Consider the following 21,067-nt stretch of genomic DNA (forward strand, 5'->3'; position numbering starts at 1 on the left):
CCTTTCCCAATGCATCTTTCCAATAACTAACTGCATCCAAACGCTTGTCAGCACCTTGCGTTGAAATTTTCCGACCGCCACTCGAAGATTTTTCGCTAAGCCTCCACCATTTGGAATAAATTTTCTGTATTTCCACTGCTACTCACGCCTTCGGCGAATGGCGATGTGGCAGACGAAGAAGGCGGTATGGTGATGGACCTGGGAGAACGCGCGCAGGACATAATTCTACCGGCTCCGGATCTCCAGGAAATCCAGGAGGAGATTGGCCGGCTGAAAAACAATAAACCCCTGGGGTTGACCAACTACCAGGAGAGCTATTGAAACACGGTGGTGAGGCACTGGCTAGATCGCTGCACTGGGTCATTACCAAGATTTGGGAGGAGGAAGTTTTGCCGCAGGAGTGGATGGATGGTGTCGTGTGTCCCATCTACAAAAAGGGCGATAAGCTAGATTGTAGCAACTACCGCGCAATCACATTGCTGAACGCCGCCTACAAGGTACTCTCCCAAATTTTATGCCGTCGACTAGCACCAACTGCAAGGGAGTTCGTGGGGCAGTACCAGGTGGGTTTTATGGGCGAACGCTCCATCACGGACCAGGTGTTCGCTATTCGCTAAGTACTGCAGAAATTCCGCGAATACAACGTTCCCACACATCATCTATTCATCGACCTCAAAGCTGCATATGGTACAATCGATCGGGACCAGCTATGGCAGCTAATGCACGAACACGGTTTTCCGGATAAACTGACACGGTTGATCAAAGCGACGATGGATCGGGTGATGTGCGTAGTTCGAGTTTCAGGGGCATTCTCGAGTCCCTTCGAAACCCGCAGAGGGTTACGGCAAGGTGATGGTCTTTCGTGTCTGCTATTCAACATCGCTTTGGAAGGGGTAATACGAAGAGCAGGGATTAACACGAGTGGTACAATTTTCAATAAGTCCGTCCGGCTATTTGGCTTCGCCGACGACATAGATATTATGGCACGTAACTTTGAGAAGATGGAGGAAGCCTACATCAGACTGAAGAGGGAAGCCAAGTGGATCGGACTAGTCATCAACACGTCGAAGACAAAGTACATGATAGGAAGAGGCTCAAGAGAAGACAATGTGAGCCACCCACCGCGAGTTTGCATTGGTGGTGACGAAATCGAGTTGGGAGAAGAATTTGTGTACTTGGGCTCACTGGTGACTGTCGAAAATGATACCAGCAGAGAAATTCGGAGACGCATAGTGGCTGGAAATCGTACGTACTTTGGACTCCACAAGACGTTCTCTACGGACACGAGACCTGGACGATGCTCGTGGAGGACCAACGCGCACTTGGAGTTTTCGAAAGGAAAGTGCTGCGTACCACGCGGACGGTACGTGGAGGAGGCGAATGAACCACAAGTTGCATGAGCTACTGGGAGAACCATCCATCGTTTACACCGCGGTGAAAATGGTTCTCGACAACGATCCGACGGGCACAAGAAGGCGAGGTGCGCAGCGGGCAAGGTGGATCGATCAGGTGGTGCGTTCACTTATCTGCCTGTTTTTCCAGATATTTCTTAAACTCGCAAAGGCAGCCCTTGCTTTCTTGATCCGTGCGCCTATGTCGATCTTGGTACCGCCGTCTGACGCAATTTGGCTACCAAGATATTGGAAGCTTTCAACATTCTCCACTGGTTGCCCGGCTACTGTGAAACTGGAAGGAGTCACCGTGTTTACATCCAACGATTTGGTTTTGTTGACGTTGATGACTAAACCTGCCGAAGAGGAGCGCTCGGCAAGGTCGTTGAGCTTACTCTGCATATCAGAGCGCCGTTGCGCGAGGAGTGCAACGTCATCAGCCAATTTGAAGTCGTTTAGGTGCTCCATGGTTATAGGCTGCCATAACAGCCCGCGGTTTGGTTCACGGTCAATCGCATCTACCAGAATCTCATCGATTACGATGAGGAACAGTAACGGTGATAGAATACATCCTTGCCTCACACCAGCTACGACCCGGATAGGGTCAGACAGGACCCCATTGTGCAGCACTCTACACGAAAAGGCCTCGTACTGTGCTTCGATGAGGCCGATGATTTTCTCAGGAGCGCCTTGCGTCTCAGGGCGCCCCACATATTCTCGTGATTGAGACGGTCGAAAGCTTTTTCGTAGTCAATAAATACCAAGTAAAGGGACTCTTGGAATTAGTTGACTTGCTCCAAAATGATGTGGAGCGTGACAATATGGTCCACACAGGATCTTCCGGCACGGAATCCGGCTTGCTGCCGCCGGAGAGTCGCATCGATCTTCTCCTGAATCCGGGTTAGGATAATTTTGCACAGAACTTTGAGAACGGTACACAGCAACATAATGCCTCGCCAGTTATCGCATACAGTCAGGTCACCCTTTTTGGGCACCTTCACTAAGGTACCTTGCATCCAGTCGACCGGAAAAGTTGCGGTATCGCAGATATTACGAAATAAACGATGCAGTAGTTGAGCGGATGTCATGGGGTCAGCTTTGAGCATCTCGGCTGATATGCGGTCGACCCCTGGGGCTTTATTCGACTTCATGCTTTGGATGGCTGTTTGAATCTCTAGCAGTGATAGAGCTTCGGTATTGACGCGTGTTATACGTCGGATCCTAGGCAGATCATGCCGAGGTGGTAATGGCCTGGCTGGCACTTGAAAAAGTTGTTCGAAGTGCTCGAACCAGCGTTTCAGCTGGTCAGTTGGGTCGGTCAATAACTGATCATTCGCGTCTTTCACAGACATCGTCGCATTTATCTTCGCCCCGCTTAAGCGTCGTAAGATATCGTAGAGGAGGCGAATGTCCCCGGTTGCGGCGGCTCTCTCTCTCCTTCGTCGGCCAGAGAGCCTGCCCACGCTCACTTGTCCCGTCGACAGTGGCGTAGCCACGGGGGTGGTTTTGGGCAAAAAAAAACCCCAGAAACAAAATTTTTATAAGAAATTTTATTTTTCGAAAAAAAAAAATGTTCAAATGTTGTATATCTTTCTGTGAAAAAACAATCAGAGGTGCATGAAACATCGATAATAATCCATTTTTTTCACCGTGTATAGTTTATTGTCAGTTCCAAACAGATTCACGCCGTGCTGACTTTTCTTTAAGCAATCAAGAAAGATTCACAAAAAATATGAGATTGCAATATGTTTTACATGTCAATAACATTATCTTTTACAATAAAATATTTGTATTGCTCATGTTTTACATTAGTTAATACAAGTATATAAAACCGTTTTCAGAAATGTCCAATAACTAAGAATAATAAATTAGCAAATCGGTTCCTTGCTCTAATCTAATCGCGTATTTCCTCCCTCTCGATTGCAGCAAAGACTACTACCCCGCGGAGGCGTACAACCAGAGTAAGCTGGCCCAGATCCTGTTCACCAAACATATCAACCTGCAGTTCGAGATGGACGAGGAACCGATCCAGTCGCAGTCGCTGCACCCCGGAGTCGTCAATACCGATCTGTTTGAGCACTCGAGCACCACCTACGTCCCGTGGGTCCGACAGTTGCTGTTCAAGGTATACGCCCATATGCCATTTATATGCTGCCAGCGAATCATACCGCCTACAATCGAACCTAATCTGTTCCGTTTATGACTTTGCAGAACCCCGAGCAGGGATCCCGCACCGTCGTGTACGCTGCCATCGCGCCGGAACTGGAGGGCAAGGGCGGATCCTATCTGAGCAACTGCCGCGTTGCCTCCTGTCATCGCTTCTGGAAGAACTCGGTCCAGTGCGACAAGCTGTTCCAATTCACCTGTGATACGCTAGGAATTAAGGACTTTTTCCACAAAGCGAAGTAGAAAGGCAGAGTACAAATGGTGGGGTCCCATCCGGTGGGGCGAGCGCGGAGAAGCGATGCAATTTATTCAGTTGTGTGTTTGTTTGCCTGCTTTCTCTTCGTTCTGTATACAAAACCAACAAACAGTCAGCAAATATAGGGATACAGTCTGTGCTCTTCGAGATATTCAGATTCCAGTTGGACCGAGGAAAATAGGACCATGTTAGTGTAGAATCAATGCAAGTATAATAAAAAGCAAAAGCGGAGAGTAAGACGACTAATGGACTTTCTCCAGTTTCCGTCCAACCTCAAGTTTAGCGAGCGCTCCGTTCCGTCATCAACTCAATACCCACTTCACAGATCTCGTCTTTTATTCATGATAATCCGAACGAAAATATGATGCGCTGATGGCAAATTGTGGGCTGCAAACTTCGCCACATAGTTACAAGAGAAATCTGCTCCGCCGCTGCTGTCGGGAAAGAGCTTTTCGCTTGAATCCGCAATATTAGCGCGCGCGGAGAAGACAAGCCAAGGGGGCGTTCAGCGCTTGGAATGAATTATTTATGGACCAATGTGTCGCTATTGGCACAGCTTTCGGAGCCCCACACACAAATCCGTTTTCATCGGAGGGCAACTATGAGCGCTGTTTGATTTCTCCATTTCGAGTCACAGCGAACAGGGAGAGTACTTTTCCAATCAAACAAATTGTTTCGATGGATGATGAATATTCTTTACGATGACAGTGCAAAAGCATTTCGCTTTCCGATGATGATATTGGAAAGTACATTATTGATTCGATGATCTTCAAATGAAATCGAATGTGATATGTATGAGCTGCGATGTAATGGTTAAAAATATGTATTTATGTTGTCCAAGTTTACGGAACTGAAATTATGTCAACTCAGCTATGATAGTTTTGGAATGAATAACTTTTCTTCCGAACATAACTCCTAACGTTGAATATTATTTCATACTTATAATTCTATCGTTGAATCTCAATTAATATCTGCCATAAAAAAACTTTTTTGAATTAGAAAATAACAAAACGTTTCTGTTGCATCAGTCTGATTCGTTAAATAAGATAAACAATTCAATGCAAATGAAGAGCTTCCTCAACCTTTGAACCCCATCTATCTGACACACTTGACCTCTTTCTCAGCTCATACAAACGGCTTCATTACGACCGAGCGGAAGGACGAACATCTTGAGTGGCACAAACCTGGGAGATGATCAAACAATATTTATTGTAATCCTTCTTTTGGAACTGCTCTGCAGCGCACCGCAAACGACCGAAGAAAAGGGCTTTCGAATTTAGATTCAAGCATTGTCGGTTGGAGCGCACTCCCTTTCTGGTTTACCATCATCACTTATCTTTATTTTCTCCGATCTACACCCCCTTATGCTACTGCCCTAATCCTCGAAGCACAACGAACAGCACCCATTCCGCTCGTTTTGTTCCATACATAGCAGCTATATTTACATTTTATGTGAATTAATTAAATTTGAATTCCTAAAAATATTACATCGTTCGGTTCGGGCTTTGTTTTGCCTGCCCGATGTGTCCCCCGGCGTACCTCCTCGCCCGCCATGCGCGCATCTAATAGGTACATATTCCCTCGAAAGTGAGTTATTCAACAGCAAAAGCTTCAAGCATTCCAACCCCCCTCTGCACGTGACCATTTTCTGTTCAATGGGACATCCGATCCCCGCCTCTCTGCCCAGAGAGCTTTGCAGAGCTTTAAATTGCAACAAGCCAAACAACAGTTACATTTTGGTTTGCAGTTCGTACGTACATCGATACACACACAGAGAGATACTGCAACTGCACACATCGCACGCGGTGATCCAAAAGGGGTTCAAATGGTTTCAAATAGGAGTATGGTTTGTTGTTGCACTCCAATTAGTTGTTAAAAAATAGTGGATCTGATTAAATGAATTTTAGGGGTTTTCCCAAACAAAGTCTTACAGTAGAGCAACACACTTTTAATTCCAATTGCAGAAACTCAAGCGATATAAAAAATTAAATAGGATATTAGGTCAAAGCAGATCGTAACTCTTCATTAACTAATTTTCAACTGATTAAAGCCTCTGACTGGTTCTCCTGGCTTAGGCAACTATCATTCAATTTGGTTAATTTTGATTGTTAAAAATAAGGAGCTCGTCTACTAATATTAAGCAGAGTCTAAATGTTTATTTTGAGAGGCATGAAGGTTTTTTTTTCAAAAAGCTCAGTTGCTTCGTTGCTAAAAGGTTGAAAGCCTCCTTATACGCATCTCGAAAGCTTTCTTTTAAAAGACTCGGAATCCTCCTTTCAAGAGGCTCGGAAGCCTCCTTTCAAAAGGCTTGGAAGCCTCCTTTCAAAAGGCTTGGAAGCCTCCTTTCAAAAGGCTTGGAAGCCTCCTTTCAAAAGGCTTGGAAGCCTCCTTTCAAAAGGCTTGGAAGCCTCCTTTCAAAAGGCTTGGAAGCCTCCTTTCAGAAGGCTTGGAAACCTCCTTCCAAGAGGCTTGGAAGCCTCCTTTCAAGATACTTGGAAGCCTCCTTTCAAAAGGCTTGGAAACCTCCTTTCAAAAGGCATGGAAGCCTCCTTTCAAGAGGCTCGAAAGTTTCCTTTCAGAAAGCTCGGAAGCCTCATTTCAAGAGGCTCGGAAGCCTCCTTCCAAGAGGCTCGGACACTTCCTTTCAAGAGGCTCGGACGCCTCCTTTCAAGCCTCGGAAGCCTCCTTTCAAGAGGCACGGCAGCCTCCTTTCAAAAGGCTCGGAAGCCTCCTTTCAAGAGGCTCGGAAGCCTCCTTTCAAGAGGCTCGGATACTTCCTTTCAAGAGGCTCGGACGCCTCCTTTCAAGCCTCAGAAGCCTCCTTTCAAGAGGCACGGCAGCCTCCTTTCAAGATGCTCAGAAGCCTCATTTCAAGAGGCTCAGAGCCTCCTTTCAAGAGGCTCAGAAGCCTCCTTTCAAGAGGCTCAGAAGCCTCCTTTCAAGAGGCTCTCAAGCCTCCTTTCAAGAGACTCGGAAGCCTCCTTTCAAGAGACTGGGAAGCCTCCTTTCAAGAGGCTCGGATGCCTCCTGTTATAAGGCATGCACGCCTCCTTTCTAGCGGCTCGAAAGCCTCCTTTCAAGAGGCTCGGAAGCCTCCTTTCAAGAGGCTCAGCAGCCTCCTTTCAAGAGGCTCGGCAGCCTCCTTTCAAGAGGCTCATCAGCCTCCTTTAAGAGGCTCAGCAGCCTCCTTTCAAGAGGCTCAGCCTCCTTTCAAGAGGCTCAGCAGCCTCCTTTCAAGAGGCTCAGCAGCCTCCTTTCAAGAGGCCTCAGCAGCCTCCTTTCAAGAGGCTCAGCAGCCTCCTTTCAAGATGCCTGGCAGCCTCCTTTCAAGATGCTCAGCAGCCTCCTTTCAAGAGGCTCAGCAGCCTCCTTTCAAGATGCTCAGCAGCCTCCTTTCAAGATGCCTGGCAGCCTCCTTTCAAGAGACCTGGCAGCCTCCTTTCAAGAGGCCTGGCAGCCTCCTTTCAAGAGGCTCAGCAGCCTCCTTTCAAGAGGCTCAGCAGCCTCCTTTCAAGAGGCTCATCAGCCTCCTTTAAGAGGCTCAGCAGCCTCCTTTCAAGAGGCCTGAAAGCCTCCTTTCAAGAGGCTCGGCAGCCTCCTTTCAAGAGGCTCGGCAGCCTCCTTTCAAGAGGCTCGGCAGCCTCCTTTCAAGAGGCTCGGCAGCCTCCTTTCAAGATGCTCGGCAGCCTCCTTTCAAGATGCTCGGCAGCCTCCTTTCAAGAGGCTCGGCAGCCTCCTTTCAAGATGCTCGGCAGCCTCCTTTCAAGAGGCTCGGCCGCCTCTTTTCAAGAGGCTCGGCCGCCTCCTTTCAAGAGGCTCGGCCGCCTCCTTTCAAGAGGCTCGGCAGCCTCCTTTCAAGAGACTCAGCAGCCTCTTTTCAAGAGACTCAGCAGCCTCCTTTCAAGAGGCTCAGCAGCCTCCTTTCAAGAGGCTCGGCAGTCTCCTTTCAAGAGGCTCAGCAGACCCCTTTCAAGAGGCTCAGCAGCCTCCTTTCAAGAGGCTCAGCAGCCTCCTTTCAAGAGGCTCAGCAGCCTCCTTTCAAGAGGCTCGGCAGCCTCCTTTCAAGAGGCTCGGCAGCCTCCTTTCAAGAGGCTCGGCAGCCTCCTTTCAAGAGGCTCGGCAGCCTCCTTTCAAGAGGCTCGGCAGCCTCCTTTCAAGAGGCTCGGAAGCCTTCTTTCAAGAGGCTCGGAAGCCTTCTTTCAAGAGGCTCGAAAGCCTTCTTTCAATAGGATCGGAAGCCTTCTTTTCAAGAGGCTCGGAAGCCTTCTTCTAAAGAGACTCGGAAGTCGTCTTTCAAGAGGCTAGTAAACATCCTTTCAAGAGACTTGGAAGCCTCCTTCCAAGAATCTCGGAAGAACCTCGGAAGCATCCTTCAACGGATATCTTTTCTCATGAGGCGTGGAAACCTTCTTTCAAGAGGCTCGGGAGCCTCCTTTTAAAGGAGCAAAAGTTTTTTTTAAGAGGTTCGGAAGTATCTTTTTCAAGAGACACGGAAGCCTCCTTTTAAGAGGCTCTAAATTCTTCTTTCAAGAGGCTTGGAAGTCTTCTTTCAAGGGGCTCGGAAGCTTCCTTTCAAGAGGCTCGGCAACCTCGTTTAAGGAGGCTGAGAAGCCCCTTTCAAGAGGTTTGGTAGCCTCCTTTCAAGAGGTTCGGAAGCCTCCTTTCAAGAGGCTCGGAAGCGTCCTTTCAAGAGGCTCGGAAGCGTCCTTTCAAGAGGCTTGGAAGCCTCCTTTCAAGAGGCCTGGAAGCCTCCTTTCAAGAGGCCTGGAAGCCTCCTTTCAAAGGCCTGGAAGACTCCTTTCAAGAGGCCTGGAAGCCTCCTTTCAAGAGGAATGGAAGCCTCCTTTCAAGAGGCCTGGAAGCCTCCTTTCAAGAGGCCTGGAAGCCTCCTTTCAAGAGGCCTGGAAGCCTTTTTTCAACAGACTAGGAAGCCTTTTTTCAACAGGCTTGGAAGCCTCCTTTCAAGAGGCCTGGAAGCCTTCTTTCAAGAGGCCTGGAAGCCTCCTTCCAAGAGGCCTGGAAGCCTCCTTTCAAGAGGCCTGGAAGCCTCCTTTCAAGAGGCCTGGAAGCCTCCTTTCAAGAGGCCTGGAAGCCTCCTTTCAAGAGGCCTGGAAGCCTCCTTTCAAGAGGCCTGGAAGCCTCCTTTCAAGAGGCCTGGAAGCCTCCTTTCAAGAGGCCTGGAAGCCTCCTTTCAAGAGGCCTGGAAGCCTCCTTTCAAGAGGCCTGGAAGCCTCCTTTCAAGAGGCCTGGAAGCCTCCTTTCAAGAGGCCTGGAAGCCTCCTTTCAAGAGGCCTGGAAGCCTCCTTTCAAGAGGCCTGGAAGCCTCCTTTCAAGAGGCCTGGAAGCCTCCTTTCAAGAGGCCTGGAAGCCTCCTTTCAAGAGGCCTGGAAGCCTCCTTTCAAGAGGCCTGGAAGCCTCCTTTCAAGAGGCCTGGAAGCCTCCTTTCAAGAGGCCTGGAAGCCTCCTTTCAAGAGGCCTGGAAACCTCCTTTCAAGAGGCCTGGAAGCCTCCTTTCAAGAGGCCTGGAAGCCTCCTTTCAAGAGGCCTGGGAGCCTCCTTTCAAGAGGCCTGGGAGCCTCCTTTCAAGAGGCCTGGAAGCCTCCTTTCAAGAGGCCTGGAAGCCTCCTTTCAAGAGGCCTGGAAGCCTCCTTTCAAGAGGCCTGGAAGCCTCCTTTCAAGAGGCCTGGAAGCCTCCTTTCAAGAGGCCTGGAAGCCTCCTTTCAAGAGGCCTGGAAGCCTCCTTTCAAGAGGCCTGGAAGCCTCCTTTCAAGAGGCCTGGAAGCCTCCTTTCAAGAGGCTCGGCAGTCCCTTTCAAGAGGCTCGGCAGCCTCCTTTCAAGAGGCTCGGCCGCCTCCTTTCAAGAGGCTCGGCCGCCTCCTTTCAAGAGGCTCGGCAGCCACCTTTCAAGAGGATCGGCAGCCTCCTTTCAAGAGGCCTCAGCAGCCTCCTTTCAAGAGGCTCAGCAGCCTCCTTTCAAGAGGCTCAGCAGCCTCCTTTCAAGAGGCTCAGAGCCTTCTTTCAATAGGCTCAGAAACCTTCTTTTAAGAGGCTCAGACACTTTCTTTCAATAGGCTCAGGAAGCCTTCTTTTAAAGAGACTCAGAAGCCTTTTTTCAAGAGGCTCAGAAGCCTTCTTTAAAGAGATTCGAAAGTCGTCTTTCAAGAGGCTAGTAAACATCCTTTCAAGAGACTTGGAAGCCTCCTTCCGAGAATCTCGGAAGAATCTCGGAAGCATTCTTCAACGGATATCTTTTCTCATGAGGCGTGGAAACCTTCTTTCAAGAGGCTCGGGAGCCTCCTTTCAAAGGAGCAAAAGTTTTTTTTAAGAGGTTCGGAAGTATCTTTTTCAAGAGGAAGCCCCCTTTTAAGAGGCTCAAAATTCTTCTTTCAAGAGGCTTGGAAGTCTTCTTTCAAGCGGCTCGGAAGCTTCCTTTCAAGAGACTCGGAAGCCTCGTTTAAGGAGGCTGAGAAGCCCCTTTCAAGAGGCTTGGTAGCCTCCTTTCAAGAAGTTCGGAAGCCTCCTTTCAAGAGGCTCAAGCGTCCTTTCAAGAGGCTCTGGAAGCGTCCTTTCAAGAGGCTCGAGGCGTCCTTTCAAGAGGCCTGGAAGCCTCCTTTCAAGAGGCCTGGAAGCCTCCTTTCAAGAGGCCTGGAAGCCTCCTTTCAAGAGGCCTGGAAGCCTCCTTTCAAGAGGCCTGGAAGCCTCCTTTCAAGAGGCCTGGAAGCCTCCTTTCAAGAGGCCGGGAAGGCTCCTTTCAAGAGGCCTGGAAGCCTCCTTTCAAGAGGCCTGGAAGCCTCCTTTCAAGAGGCCTGGAAGCCTCCTTTCAAGAGGCCTGGAAGCCTCCTTTCAAGAGGCCTGGAAGCCTCCTTTCAAGAGGCCTGGAAGCCTCCTTTCAAGAGGCCTGGAAGCCTCCTTTCAAGAGGCCTGGAAGCCTCCTTTCAAGAGGCCTGGAAGCCTCCTTCCAAGAGGCCTGGAAGCCTCCTTCCAAGAGGCCTGGAAGCCTCCTTCCAAGAGGCCTGGAAGCCTCCTTCCAAGAGGCCTGGAAGCCTCCTTTCAAGAGGCCTGGGAGCCTCCTTTCAAGAGGCCTGGAAGCCACCTTTCAAGAGGCCTGGAAGCCTCCTTTCAAGAGGCCTGGAAGCCTCCTTTCAAGAGGCCTGGAAGCCTCCTTTCAAGAGGCCTGGAAGCCTCCTTTCAAGAGGCCTGGAAGCCTCCTTTCAAGAGGCCTGGAAGCCTCCTTTCAAGAGGCCTGGAAGCCTCCTTTCAAGAGGCCTGGAAGCCTCCTTTCAAGAGGCCTGGAAGCCTCCTTTCAAGAGGCCTGGAAGCCTCCTTTCAAGAGGCCTGGAAGCCTCCTTTCAAGAGGCCTGGAAGCCTCCTTTCAAGAGGCCTGGAAGCCTCCTTTCAAGAGGCCTGGAAGCCTCCTTTCAAGAGGCCTGGAAGCCTCCTTCCCAGAGGCCTGGAAGCCTCCTTTCAAGAGGCCTGGAAGCCTCCTTTCAAGAGGCCTGGAAGCCTCCTTTCAAGAGGCCTGGAAGCCTCCTTTCAAGAGGCCTGGAAGCCTCCTTTCAAGAGGCCTGGAAGCCTCCTTTCAAGAGGCCTGGAAGCCTCCTTTCAAGAGGCCTGGAAGCCTCCTTTCAAGAGGCCTGGAAGCCTCCTTTCAAGAGGCCTGGAAGCCTCTTGTCAAGAGGCCTGGAAGCCTCTTTTCAAGGGGCCTGGAAGCCTCCTTTCAAGAGGCCTGGGAGCCTCCTTTCAAGAGGCCTGGAAGCCTCCTTTCAAGAGGCCTGGAAGCCTCCTTTCAAGAGGCCTGGAAGCCTCCTTTCAAGAGGCCTGGAAGCCTCCTTTCAAGAGGCCTGGAAGCCTCCTTTCAAGAGGCCTGGAAGCCTCCTTTCAAGAGGCCTGGAAGCCTCCTTTCAAGAGGCCTGGAAGCCTCCTTTCAAGAGGCCTGGAAGCCTCCTTTCAAGAGACCTGGGAGCCTCCTTTCACGAGGCCTGGGAGCCTCCTTTCAAGAGGCCTGGAAGCCTCCTTTCAAGAGGCCTGGAAGCCTCCTTTCAAGAGGCCTGGAAGCCTCCTTTCAAGAGGCCTGGAAGCCTCCTTTCAAGAGGCCTGGAAGCCTCCTTTCAAGAGGCCTGGAAGCCTCCTTTCAAGAGGCCTGGAAACCTCCTTTCAAGAGGCCTGGAAGCCTCCTTTCAAGAGGCCTGGAAGCCTCCTTTCAAGAGGCCTGGAAGCCTCCTTTCAAGAGGCCTGGAAGCCTCCTTTCAAGAGGCCTGGAAGCCTCCTTTCAAGAGGCCTGGAAGCCTCCTTTCAAGAGGCCTGGCAGCCTCCTTTCAAGAGGCCTGGCAGCCTCCTTTCAAGAGGCCTGGAAGCCTCCTTTCAAGAGGCCTGGAAGCCTCCTTTCAAGAGGCCTGGAAGCCTCCTTTCAAGAGGCCTGGAAGCCTCCTTCCAAGAGGCCTGGAAGCCTTCTTTCAAGAGGCCTGGAAGCCTCCTTTCAAGAGGCCTGGAAGCCTCCTTTCAAGAGGCCTGGAAGCCTCCTTTCAAGAGGCCTGGAAGCCTCCTTTCAAGAGGCCTGGAAGCCTCCTTTCAAGAGGCCTGGAAGCCTCCTTTCAAGAGGCCTGGAAGCCTCCTTTCAAGAGGCCTGGAAGCCTCCTTTCAAGAGGCCTGGAAGCCTCCTTTCAAGAGGCCTGGAAGCCTCCTTTCAAGAGGCCTGGAAGCCTCCTTTCAAGAGGCCTGGAAGCCTCCTTTCAAGAGGCCTGGAAGCCTCCTTTCAAGAGGCCTGGAAGCCTCCTTTCAAGAGGCCTGGAAGCCTCCTTTCAAGAGGCCTGGAAGCCTCCTTTCAAGAGGCCTGGAAGCCTCCTTTCAAGAGGCCTGGAAGCCTCCTTTCAAGAGGCCTGGAAGCCTCCTTTCAAGAGGCCTGGAAGCCTCCTTTCAAGAGGCCTGGAAGCCTCCTTTCAAGAGGCCTGGAAGCCTCCTTTCAAGAGGCCTGGAAGCCTCCTTTCAAGAGGCCTGGAAGCCTCCTTTCAAGAGGCCTGGAAGCCTCCTTTCAAGAGGCCTGGAAGCCTCCTTTCAAGAGGCCTGGAAGCCTCCTTTCAAGAGGCCTGGAAGCCTCCTTTCAAGAGGCCTGGAAGCCTCCTTTCAAGAGGCCTGGAAGCCTCTTTTCAAGAGGCCTGGAAGCCTCCTTTCAAGACGGAGGCCAAGAGGGAGGGTTCGGAAGCCTTCTATCAAGAGGCTCGGAAGCCTCCTTTCAAGAGGCTCGGAGGCCTCCTTTCAAGAGGCTCGGAAGCCTCCTTTCAAGAGGCTCGGAAGCCTCCTTTTAAGAGGCTCGGAAGCGTCCTTTCAAGAGGCTCGGAAGCCTCTTTTCAAGATTTGGAAGTCTCCATTCAAGAGGCATGGAAGTCTCCTTGCTAGAGGCTCGGAAGTCTCCTTTCAAGAGGCTCGGAAACCTCCTTTCAAGTGGCTCGGAAGCCTTTTCTCAAGAGGCTTGGAAGACTACTATTAAGAGGCTCGGAAGCCTCCTTTCAAGAGGCTCGGAAGCCTCCTTTCAAGAGGCTCAGAAGCCTCCTTTCAAGAGGCCTCAAGCCTCCTTTCAAGAGGCCTCAAGCCTCCTTTCAAGAGGCTCAAGCCTCCTTTCAAGAGGCCTCAGAAGCCTCCTTTCAAGAGGCCTCAGAAGCCTCCTTTCAAGAGGCTCAGAAGCCTCCTTTCAAGAGGCTCGGAAGCCTCCTTTCAAGAGGCTCGGAAGCCTCCTTTCAAGAGGCTCGGAAGCCTCCTTTCAAGAGGCTCGGAAGCCTCCTTTCAAGAGTCTTGAAAGTCTTCTTTCAAGAGGCTTGGAAGTTTTCTTCCAAGAGGCTCAAAAACCTTCTTTCAAGAACGCTCTATCCTGGCCTGGGTTACGCTCGCCAAATTGGTTTGATTCTGGTCTGCCGAGCTAGCTCGCTGCGCCAATGCCTTCGTGTACCTACCGTGTCGGAAGCGAGCAGCATCTTTATAGGGTTGATGATCGGCATTCTTACCGCGTTCTAGAGTCCTTTCATTTTTTTAAGGACAATCCTCCCGGAGTCCAGAACTAATTTTACTCGCGTATTCAAGAGCACCTGGCTCGATACTCAAGTAACGCAAAACCGTCATTTTATTATTCGACGACGCAGGAAAACTGAAAAAATAAAAATGATAGTTGTGCGTTGCTTCCGTTTTGAATGGGGTTTTCTCTTTTTTTAAATTACAAATTTTTGTTACAATGGGGCTTGTTTTCAATATTGCGTCATAGAAAAAGATGTATGTAACATCAATGGTTATTGAACACAAAAATGTGACTTCATATATTCCCATAGAGAACCAGAACTTTTTTGCGGTATATCATACTGTATGTACTAGAAAAATGGAATTGAAATCCTGGGAAGCACAAAGGTTGATGACCAACTAATTGGTTGCCGAAAAGTGTGCTCAATCAAAGAGATTTGTAATTCCCAATGTTAAAGTAACCGAAAAGCTCTTAGGGCTCAGCAAGAGAGCTCTTTGCACTTTCACTGACCTAATAACCGGACACTGCCCGAGCAGATATCACTTGAAAAATATTGGCCAGATTCAGAATGATATCTGCCGTTTCTGTAACATGGAACGTGAAACCTCGGAACATTTGCTTTGCAGTTGTGATGCATTGTACAGGGGTAGATCTGTTTTTCTAAATAGTGGCTTTATGCAACCAGAAGATATTTGGACTGCAAATTCTGGAAAGGTAGTGCGTTTTATTAACTCAATTATACCGGACTGAGAAAAGACGCGTCTTAGGTTGTTTACTTGACAAATGGTGATCAACCTACAAGATGCGAATACATAGTTAAGAGTAATTAGGGGTATACCACAAAAGTTCAACTCAATGGACGCAGTGGTTCTACGCTCCAACAAAAAAAAGTACATTACAAAAAAAATATAAAACCATCTCCCCTTTTGGATCACCGTGCACAGATAGACCACAAACTATACGCATATCTACCACCGGGTCCTGTTTTTTTACTTCCCCAAGAAACACTACCCATCGAACGACTTTTCAAGTTTCTCATTTTCAATGTTTATCGTTTTTTCACATCTCCGTTGTCGTCGTCGTCATCGGTTTCATTTGCTATGTTCTCTATCTTTTCACTTATTTCATCAGCTGGCGATAGAATAAGATTGTTAGAATAGTTGGTAGCTATCACATTTATAAGTCCATTTTATTTGTTTTATCTCCCTCGTTCCAAACACTCGGGTGGGAACGAATATTCCGTCCAATACTGGTTGTAAAAACTAGTTATTTTTCCTCTCTTCAATTTCATTGAAACTTTCTTTGCGCCAGGGCCAGCGACTGTTGTCCGGTTTTCGAGTAGCACTTATCAATTTGAACATTTTTTTTTACAGAACATCAAGTACTGCTTCTGCATTTCTGCAACTGCTTATAATGATCTTACTCGACTTTCTATTCCACTCGTTGGAATCCACCGAAAACATAAATCCGTTATCGAAGCAAAACTACAACTCAACAGAGGTCAAATTTTGCATCTCGAGATTGTTGTCTAAACATTTATCTGTGTATAGAGATTGTGCACGTTGTTCATACCTTTACAAACACACACACACGCCCATTTCCGCTCTCGTGACCGGTCGTCAAACCTTCAATTTCGCTTCTTCCGCCATCTGGGACACTTCTCGACCGACAATTTCAAGATTGTTCAATTTCCAGACGACGACCGGCTGACTGTTTACTTGGCTTGTTATGTCCCGGAAAGCACAGACTGGTTTCTTCTCGGAAAAATCAAGAACTTGTTTGGCTGAGTGGTGGGAAGGATGATGGTTGGTTGGTTCTGTCCCCCCGAGACCGTTTGAGAGTGTGCCAAAGGGGTAGAGTTTTCCAGACGTCCGGAAAGTTTCCTGCAACGTACATATTTGTCTTTTTTCGTATTTGTTCTGGACACTGAGAGGAACAGCTTGGCAGTATAGAACTGTGTGGGAAATCTGTTCGGCAAATTTGGATTTCTTCTGAAAATAAGCAATATATATTCGATTCACTTTTGTTGGAATAATTTTAAATTTGAAGGAAAACTTTTTTTAAATCGAACCAAAATAAGAACCATTTTGTTCATTCAGAACACAACAAAAATGTTGCTGATTTATAATAATAATTATATTGGAAACTGTTAAGTAGAGGTGGTCCAAAACTTATCAGAATTACCATTCTTTTGGATACTACTTGAAAAACATTTTGTGTTCGTCCATAAACAAAGTCAAGTTGTGAATACTTACACGAGGCTTATATTTTAATGTTTTTGTCAAATGATACAAGAGCTCAAAATAATTCTTTCAAAATATAAACAAAATTTTTGTTCCTTAGTGTAGAATTTTAAAAGCAATTCATTCTCGAGCATCCGAAAACAGCTCAATAATATTAAATCTTGATTAGATAGCAAAATGAGATGACACGATTGGACATGATTGATATAAAAGAGATAAAAGATCCGACGACAATATCAATATTTTGCACTTAAATATCATGATCAAGTCCATATGATGTTTTGTTATTCTGTTCAAGGCTTCTGTCGAGGTAGTGTTCAAAAAAATCCTCAACCTTTTTTTAGGGTTCTGATGTATCAACAAATTTCTTTTCTAAAGATTTTAATAAACAAATCAATCAAGAAATTTCAATTGAATTCCTCTGGAAATTCTAAAAAATATCCTTTAACAATATATAAAGCTTCAGCCAAGACTAAGTTCCATAAAAACTTGTCCTGCGTTTTAGGTCTTTTATAAACTTTGAACTAGGGGAACGGTTCGGCACATCATCTCATAGCTCCTATTTCCATCCCATCAAAAACAAAGCAATGATTTGGAATTCCGAAGGATATTCCCCCGGGAATTCCGAGGGATATTCCCCCGGGAATTCCGAGGGATATTCCCCCGGGAATCCCGAGGGATATTCCCCCGCAAATTCCGAAGGATTTTCCCCCGTAAATTCCGAGAGATATTCCCCCGGGAATTCTAAAGGATATTCCCAGGAATTCGAAGGATATTCCCCGGGAATTCGAAGGATATTCCCCAGAATTCGAAGGACATTCTCCGGGAATTCGAAGGATATTCCCCGAATTCGAAGGATATTCCCAGGAATTCGAAGGATATTCCCAGGAATTCGAAGGATATTCCCTGGAATTCGAAGGATATTCCCTGGAATTCGAAGGATATTCCCCTGGGAATTCGAAGGATATTCCCCAGGAATTCGAAGGATATTCCCCTGGAATTCGAAGGATATTCCCCGGGAATTCGAAGGATATTCCCTGGGAATTCGAAGGATATTCCCCGGGAATTCGAAGGATATTCCCGGGAATTCGAAGGATATTCTCCAGAATTCGAAGGATATTCCCCCGGGAATTCCAAAGGATATACCTCGGGAATTCCGAAGGATATTCCCCTTCGGGAATTCCGAAGGATATTCCCCCGGGAATTCCGAAGGATATTCCCCCGGGAATTCCAATGGATATTCCCCTTCGGGAATTCCGAATGGATATTCCCCTTCGGGAATTCCGAATGGATATTCCCCTTCGGGAATTCCGAATGGATATTCCCCTTCGGGAATTCCGAATGGATATTCCCCTTCGGGAATTCCGAATGGATATTCCCCTTCGGGAATTCCGAATGGATATTCCCCCGAAAATTCCGGAGGTTATTACCCCGGGAATTCCGGAGGTTATTACCCCGGGAATTCCGAAGGATATTCCCCTTCGCGAATTCCGAATGGATATTCCCCTTCGCGAATTCCGAATGGATATTCCCCTTCGCGAATTCCGAATGGATATTCCCCTTCGCGAATTCCGAATGGATATTCCCCTTCGCGAATTCCGAATGGATATTCCCCTTCGGGAATTCCGAATGGATATTCCCCCGGGAATTCCGAAGGATACTCCCCGGGAATTCGAAGGATATTCCCTCGAATTCGAAGGATATTCCCTCGGGAATTTGAAGGATATTCCTCGAATTCGAAGGATATTCCCTCGGGAATTCGAAGGATATTCCTCGAAATTCGAAGGATATTCCTCGGGAATTCGAAGGATATTCCCTCAGAATTCGAAGGATATTCCCTCGAAATTCCGAAGGATGTTCCCCTCGGGAATTCCGAAGGATGTTCCCCTCGGGAATTCCGAAGGATGTTCCCCTCGGGAATTCCGAAGGATGTTCCCCTCGGGAATTCCGAAGGATGTTCCCCCGGGAATTCCGAAGGATATTCCCCCGGGAATTCCGAAGGATATTCCCCCGGGAATTCCGAAGGATATTCCCCCGGGAATTCCGAAGGATATTCCCCCGGGAATTCCGAAGGATATTCCCCCGGGAATTCCGAAGGATATTCCCTCGGGAATTCCGAAGGATATTCCGTCGGGAATTCCGAAGGATATTCCTCGAATTCGAAGGATATTCCTCAGAATTCCGAAGGATATTCCTCGGGAATTCGAAGGATATTCCCTCGAATTCGAAGGATATTCCTCGGGAATTCGAAGGATATTCCCCTCAGGGAATTCGAAGGATATTCCTCGGGAATTCGAAGGATATTCCCTCGGGAATTCGAAGGATATTCCTCGGAATTCGAAGGATATTCCCTCGGGAATTCGAAGGATATTCCTCGAATTCCGAAGGATATTCCTCGGGAATTCGAAGGATATTCCCTCGGGAATTCGAAGGATATTCCCTCGGGAATTCGAAGGATATTCCTCGGGAATTCGAAGGATATTCCTCGAATTCGAAGGATATTCCTCGAATTCCGAAGGATATTCCTCAGAATTCGAAGGATATTCCCTCGGGAATTCGAAGGATATTCCCTCGAATTCGAAGGATATTCCCTCGGGAATTTGAAGGATATTCCCTCGAATTTCGAAGGATATTCCTCGGGAATTCGAAGGATATTCCCTCGAATTCGAAGGATATTCCTCGGGAATTCGAAGGATATTCCTCGAATTCCGATATTCCTCGAATTCGAAGGATATTCCCTCGGGAATTCGAAGGATATTCCCTCGGGAATTCGAAGGATATTCCCTCAGAATTCCGAAGGATATTCCTCGAATTCGAAGGATATTCCCCTCGGGAATTCCGAAGGATATTCCCCCGGGAATTCCGAAGGATATTCCCCCGGGAATTCCGAAGGATATTCCCCCGGGAATTCCGAAGGATATTCCCCCGGGAATTCCGAAGGATATTCCCCCGGGAATTCCGAAGGATATTCCCCCGGGAATTCCGAAGGATATTCCTCGAATTCGAAGGATATTCCTCAGAATTCGAAGGATATTCCCCCGAGAATTCCGAAGGATATTCCTCCGGGAATTCCGAAGGATATTCCTCCGGGAATTCCGAAGGATATTCCCCCGGGAATTCCGAAGGATATTCCCCCGGGAATTGCGAAGGATATTCCCCCGGGAATTCCGAAGGATATTCCTCAGAATTCGAAGGATATTCCTCGGGAATTCGAAGGATATTCCTCGAATTCGAAGGATATTCCCTCAAATTCGAAGGATATTCCTCGGGAATTCCGAAGGATATTCCCTCGAATTCGAAGGATATTCCCTCGAATTCCGAAGGATATTCCCTCGAATTCGAAGGATATTCCTCGGGAATTCGAAGGATATTCCCTCAATTCGAAGGATATTCCTCAGAATTCGAAGGATATTCCCTCGGGAATTCGAAGGATATTCCTCGGGAATTCGAAGGATATTCCCTCAGAATTCGAAGGATATTCCCTCGGGAATTCGAAGGATATTCCTCGAATTCGAAGGATATTCCTCGGGAATTCGAAGGATATTCCTCGAATTCGAAGGATATTCCTCGGGAATTCGAAGGATATTCCTCGGGAATTCGAAGGATATTCCTCGGGAATTCGAAGGATATTCCTCGAATTCGAAGGATATTCCCTCGAATTCCGAAGGATATTCCCTCGGGAATTCGAAGGATATTCCCTCGAATTCGAAGGATATTCCTCGGGAATTCGAAGGATATTCCCTCGAAATTCGAAGGATATTCCCTCGGGAATTCGAAGGATATTCCTCGAATTCGAAGGATATTCCCTCGAATTCGAAGGATATTCCCTCGGGAATTCGAAGGATATTCCCTCGAATTCGAAGGATATTCCCTCGGGAATTCGAAGGATATTCCCTCGGGAATTCGAAGGATATTCCCTCAGAAATTCGAAGGATATTCCTCGGGAATTCGAAGGATATTCCCTCGAATTCGAAGGATATTCCCTCGAATTCCGAAGGATATTCCTCGGGAATTCGAAGGATATTCCTCGAATTCAAGGATATTCCTCGAATTCGAAGGATATTCCTCGGGAATTCGAAGGATATTCCCTCGGGAATTCGAAGGATATTCCCTCGGGAATTCGAAGGATATTCCTCGGGAATTCGAAGGATATTCCCTCGAATTCGAAGGATATTCCTCGGGAATTCGAAGGATATTCCCTCGAATTCGAAGGATATTCCTCAAATTCGAAGGATATTCCTCGGGAATTCGAAGGATATTCCTCGGGAATTCGAAGGATATTCCCTCAGAATTCGAAGGATATTCCTCAGAATTCGAAGGATATTCCCTCGGGAATTCGAAGGATATTCCCTCGAATTTGAAGGATATTCCTCAAATTCGAAGGATATTCCTCGGGAATTCGAAGGATATTCCCTCGGGAATTCGAAGGATATTCCTCGAATTCCGAAGGATATTCCTCGAATTCCGAAGGATATTCCCCCGGGGAATCCGAAGGATATTCCTCAATTCGAAGGATATTCCTCGGGAATTCGAAGGATATTCCCTCAATTCGAAGGATATTCCCTCAGAATTCCGAAGGATATTCCCCTCGGGAATTCCGAAGGATATTCCCCTCGGGAATTCCGAAGGATATTCCCCTCGGGAATTCCGAAGGATATTCCCCGCGGGAATTGCGGAGGATATTTGCCGAGGGCGGTGCGAAGGATATTCCCCTCGGGAATTCCGAAGGATATTCCCCTCGGGAATTCCGAAGGATATTCCCCTCGGGAATTCCGAAGGATATTCCCCTCGGGAATTCCGAAGGATATTCCCCTCGGGAATTCCGAAGGATATTCCCCTCGGGAATTCCGAAGGATATTCCCCTCGGGAATTCTGAAGGATATTCCTCCGGGAATTCCGCGGGACAATTCCCCCGGGAATTCCGAAGCATATTCCCCTCGGGAATTCCGCGGGACATTCCCCCGGGAATTCCACGGGACATTCCCCCGGGAATTCCGCGGGACATTCC

At 48.0% G+C, this 21,067-nt stretch overlaps 1 protein-coding gene across 1 annotated transcript in view; it reads left to right on the forward strand.

Annotated features, from left to right (window-relative positions):
* The window catches only part of LOC134225678 (dehydrogenase/reductase SDR family member on chromosome X), an 87,594-nt gene extending 83,457 nt beyond the window's left edge, over positions 1-4,137 (forward strand). Inside the window, exons 5-6 of the mRNA XM_062705948.1 lie at positions 3,318-3,516; positions 3,603-4,137. Coding sequence (XP_062561932.1) covers positions 3,318-3,516; positions 3,603-3,800 — 397 coding nt within the window. The 3' untranslated portion in view covers positions 3,801-4,137. The remainder of the gene's footprint in view (positions 1-3,317; positions 3,517-3,602) is intronic.
* Positions 4,138-21,067: the final 16,930 nt, after the last annotated feature.

This window comes from Armigeres subalbatus, chromosome 3 (assembly GCF_024139115.2).
Source record: "Armigeres subalbatus isolate Guangzhou_Male chromosome 3, GZ_Asu_2, whole genome shotgun sequence".
NCBI classification, from domain to species: domain Eukaryota; kingdom Metazoa; phylum Arthropoda; class Insecta; order Diptera; family Culicidae; genus Armigeres; species Armigeres subalbatus.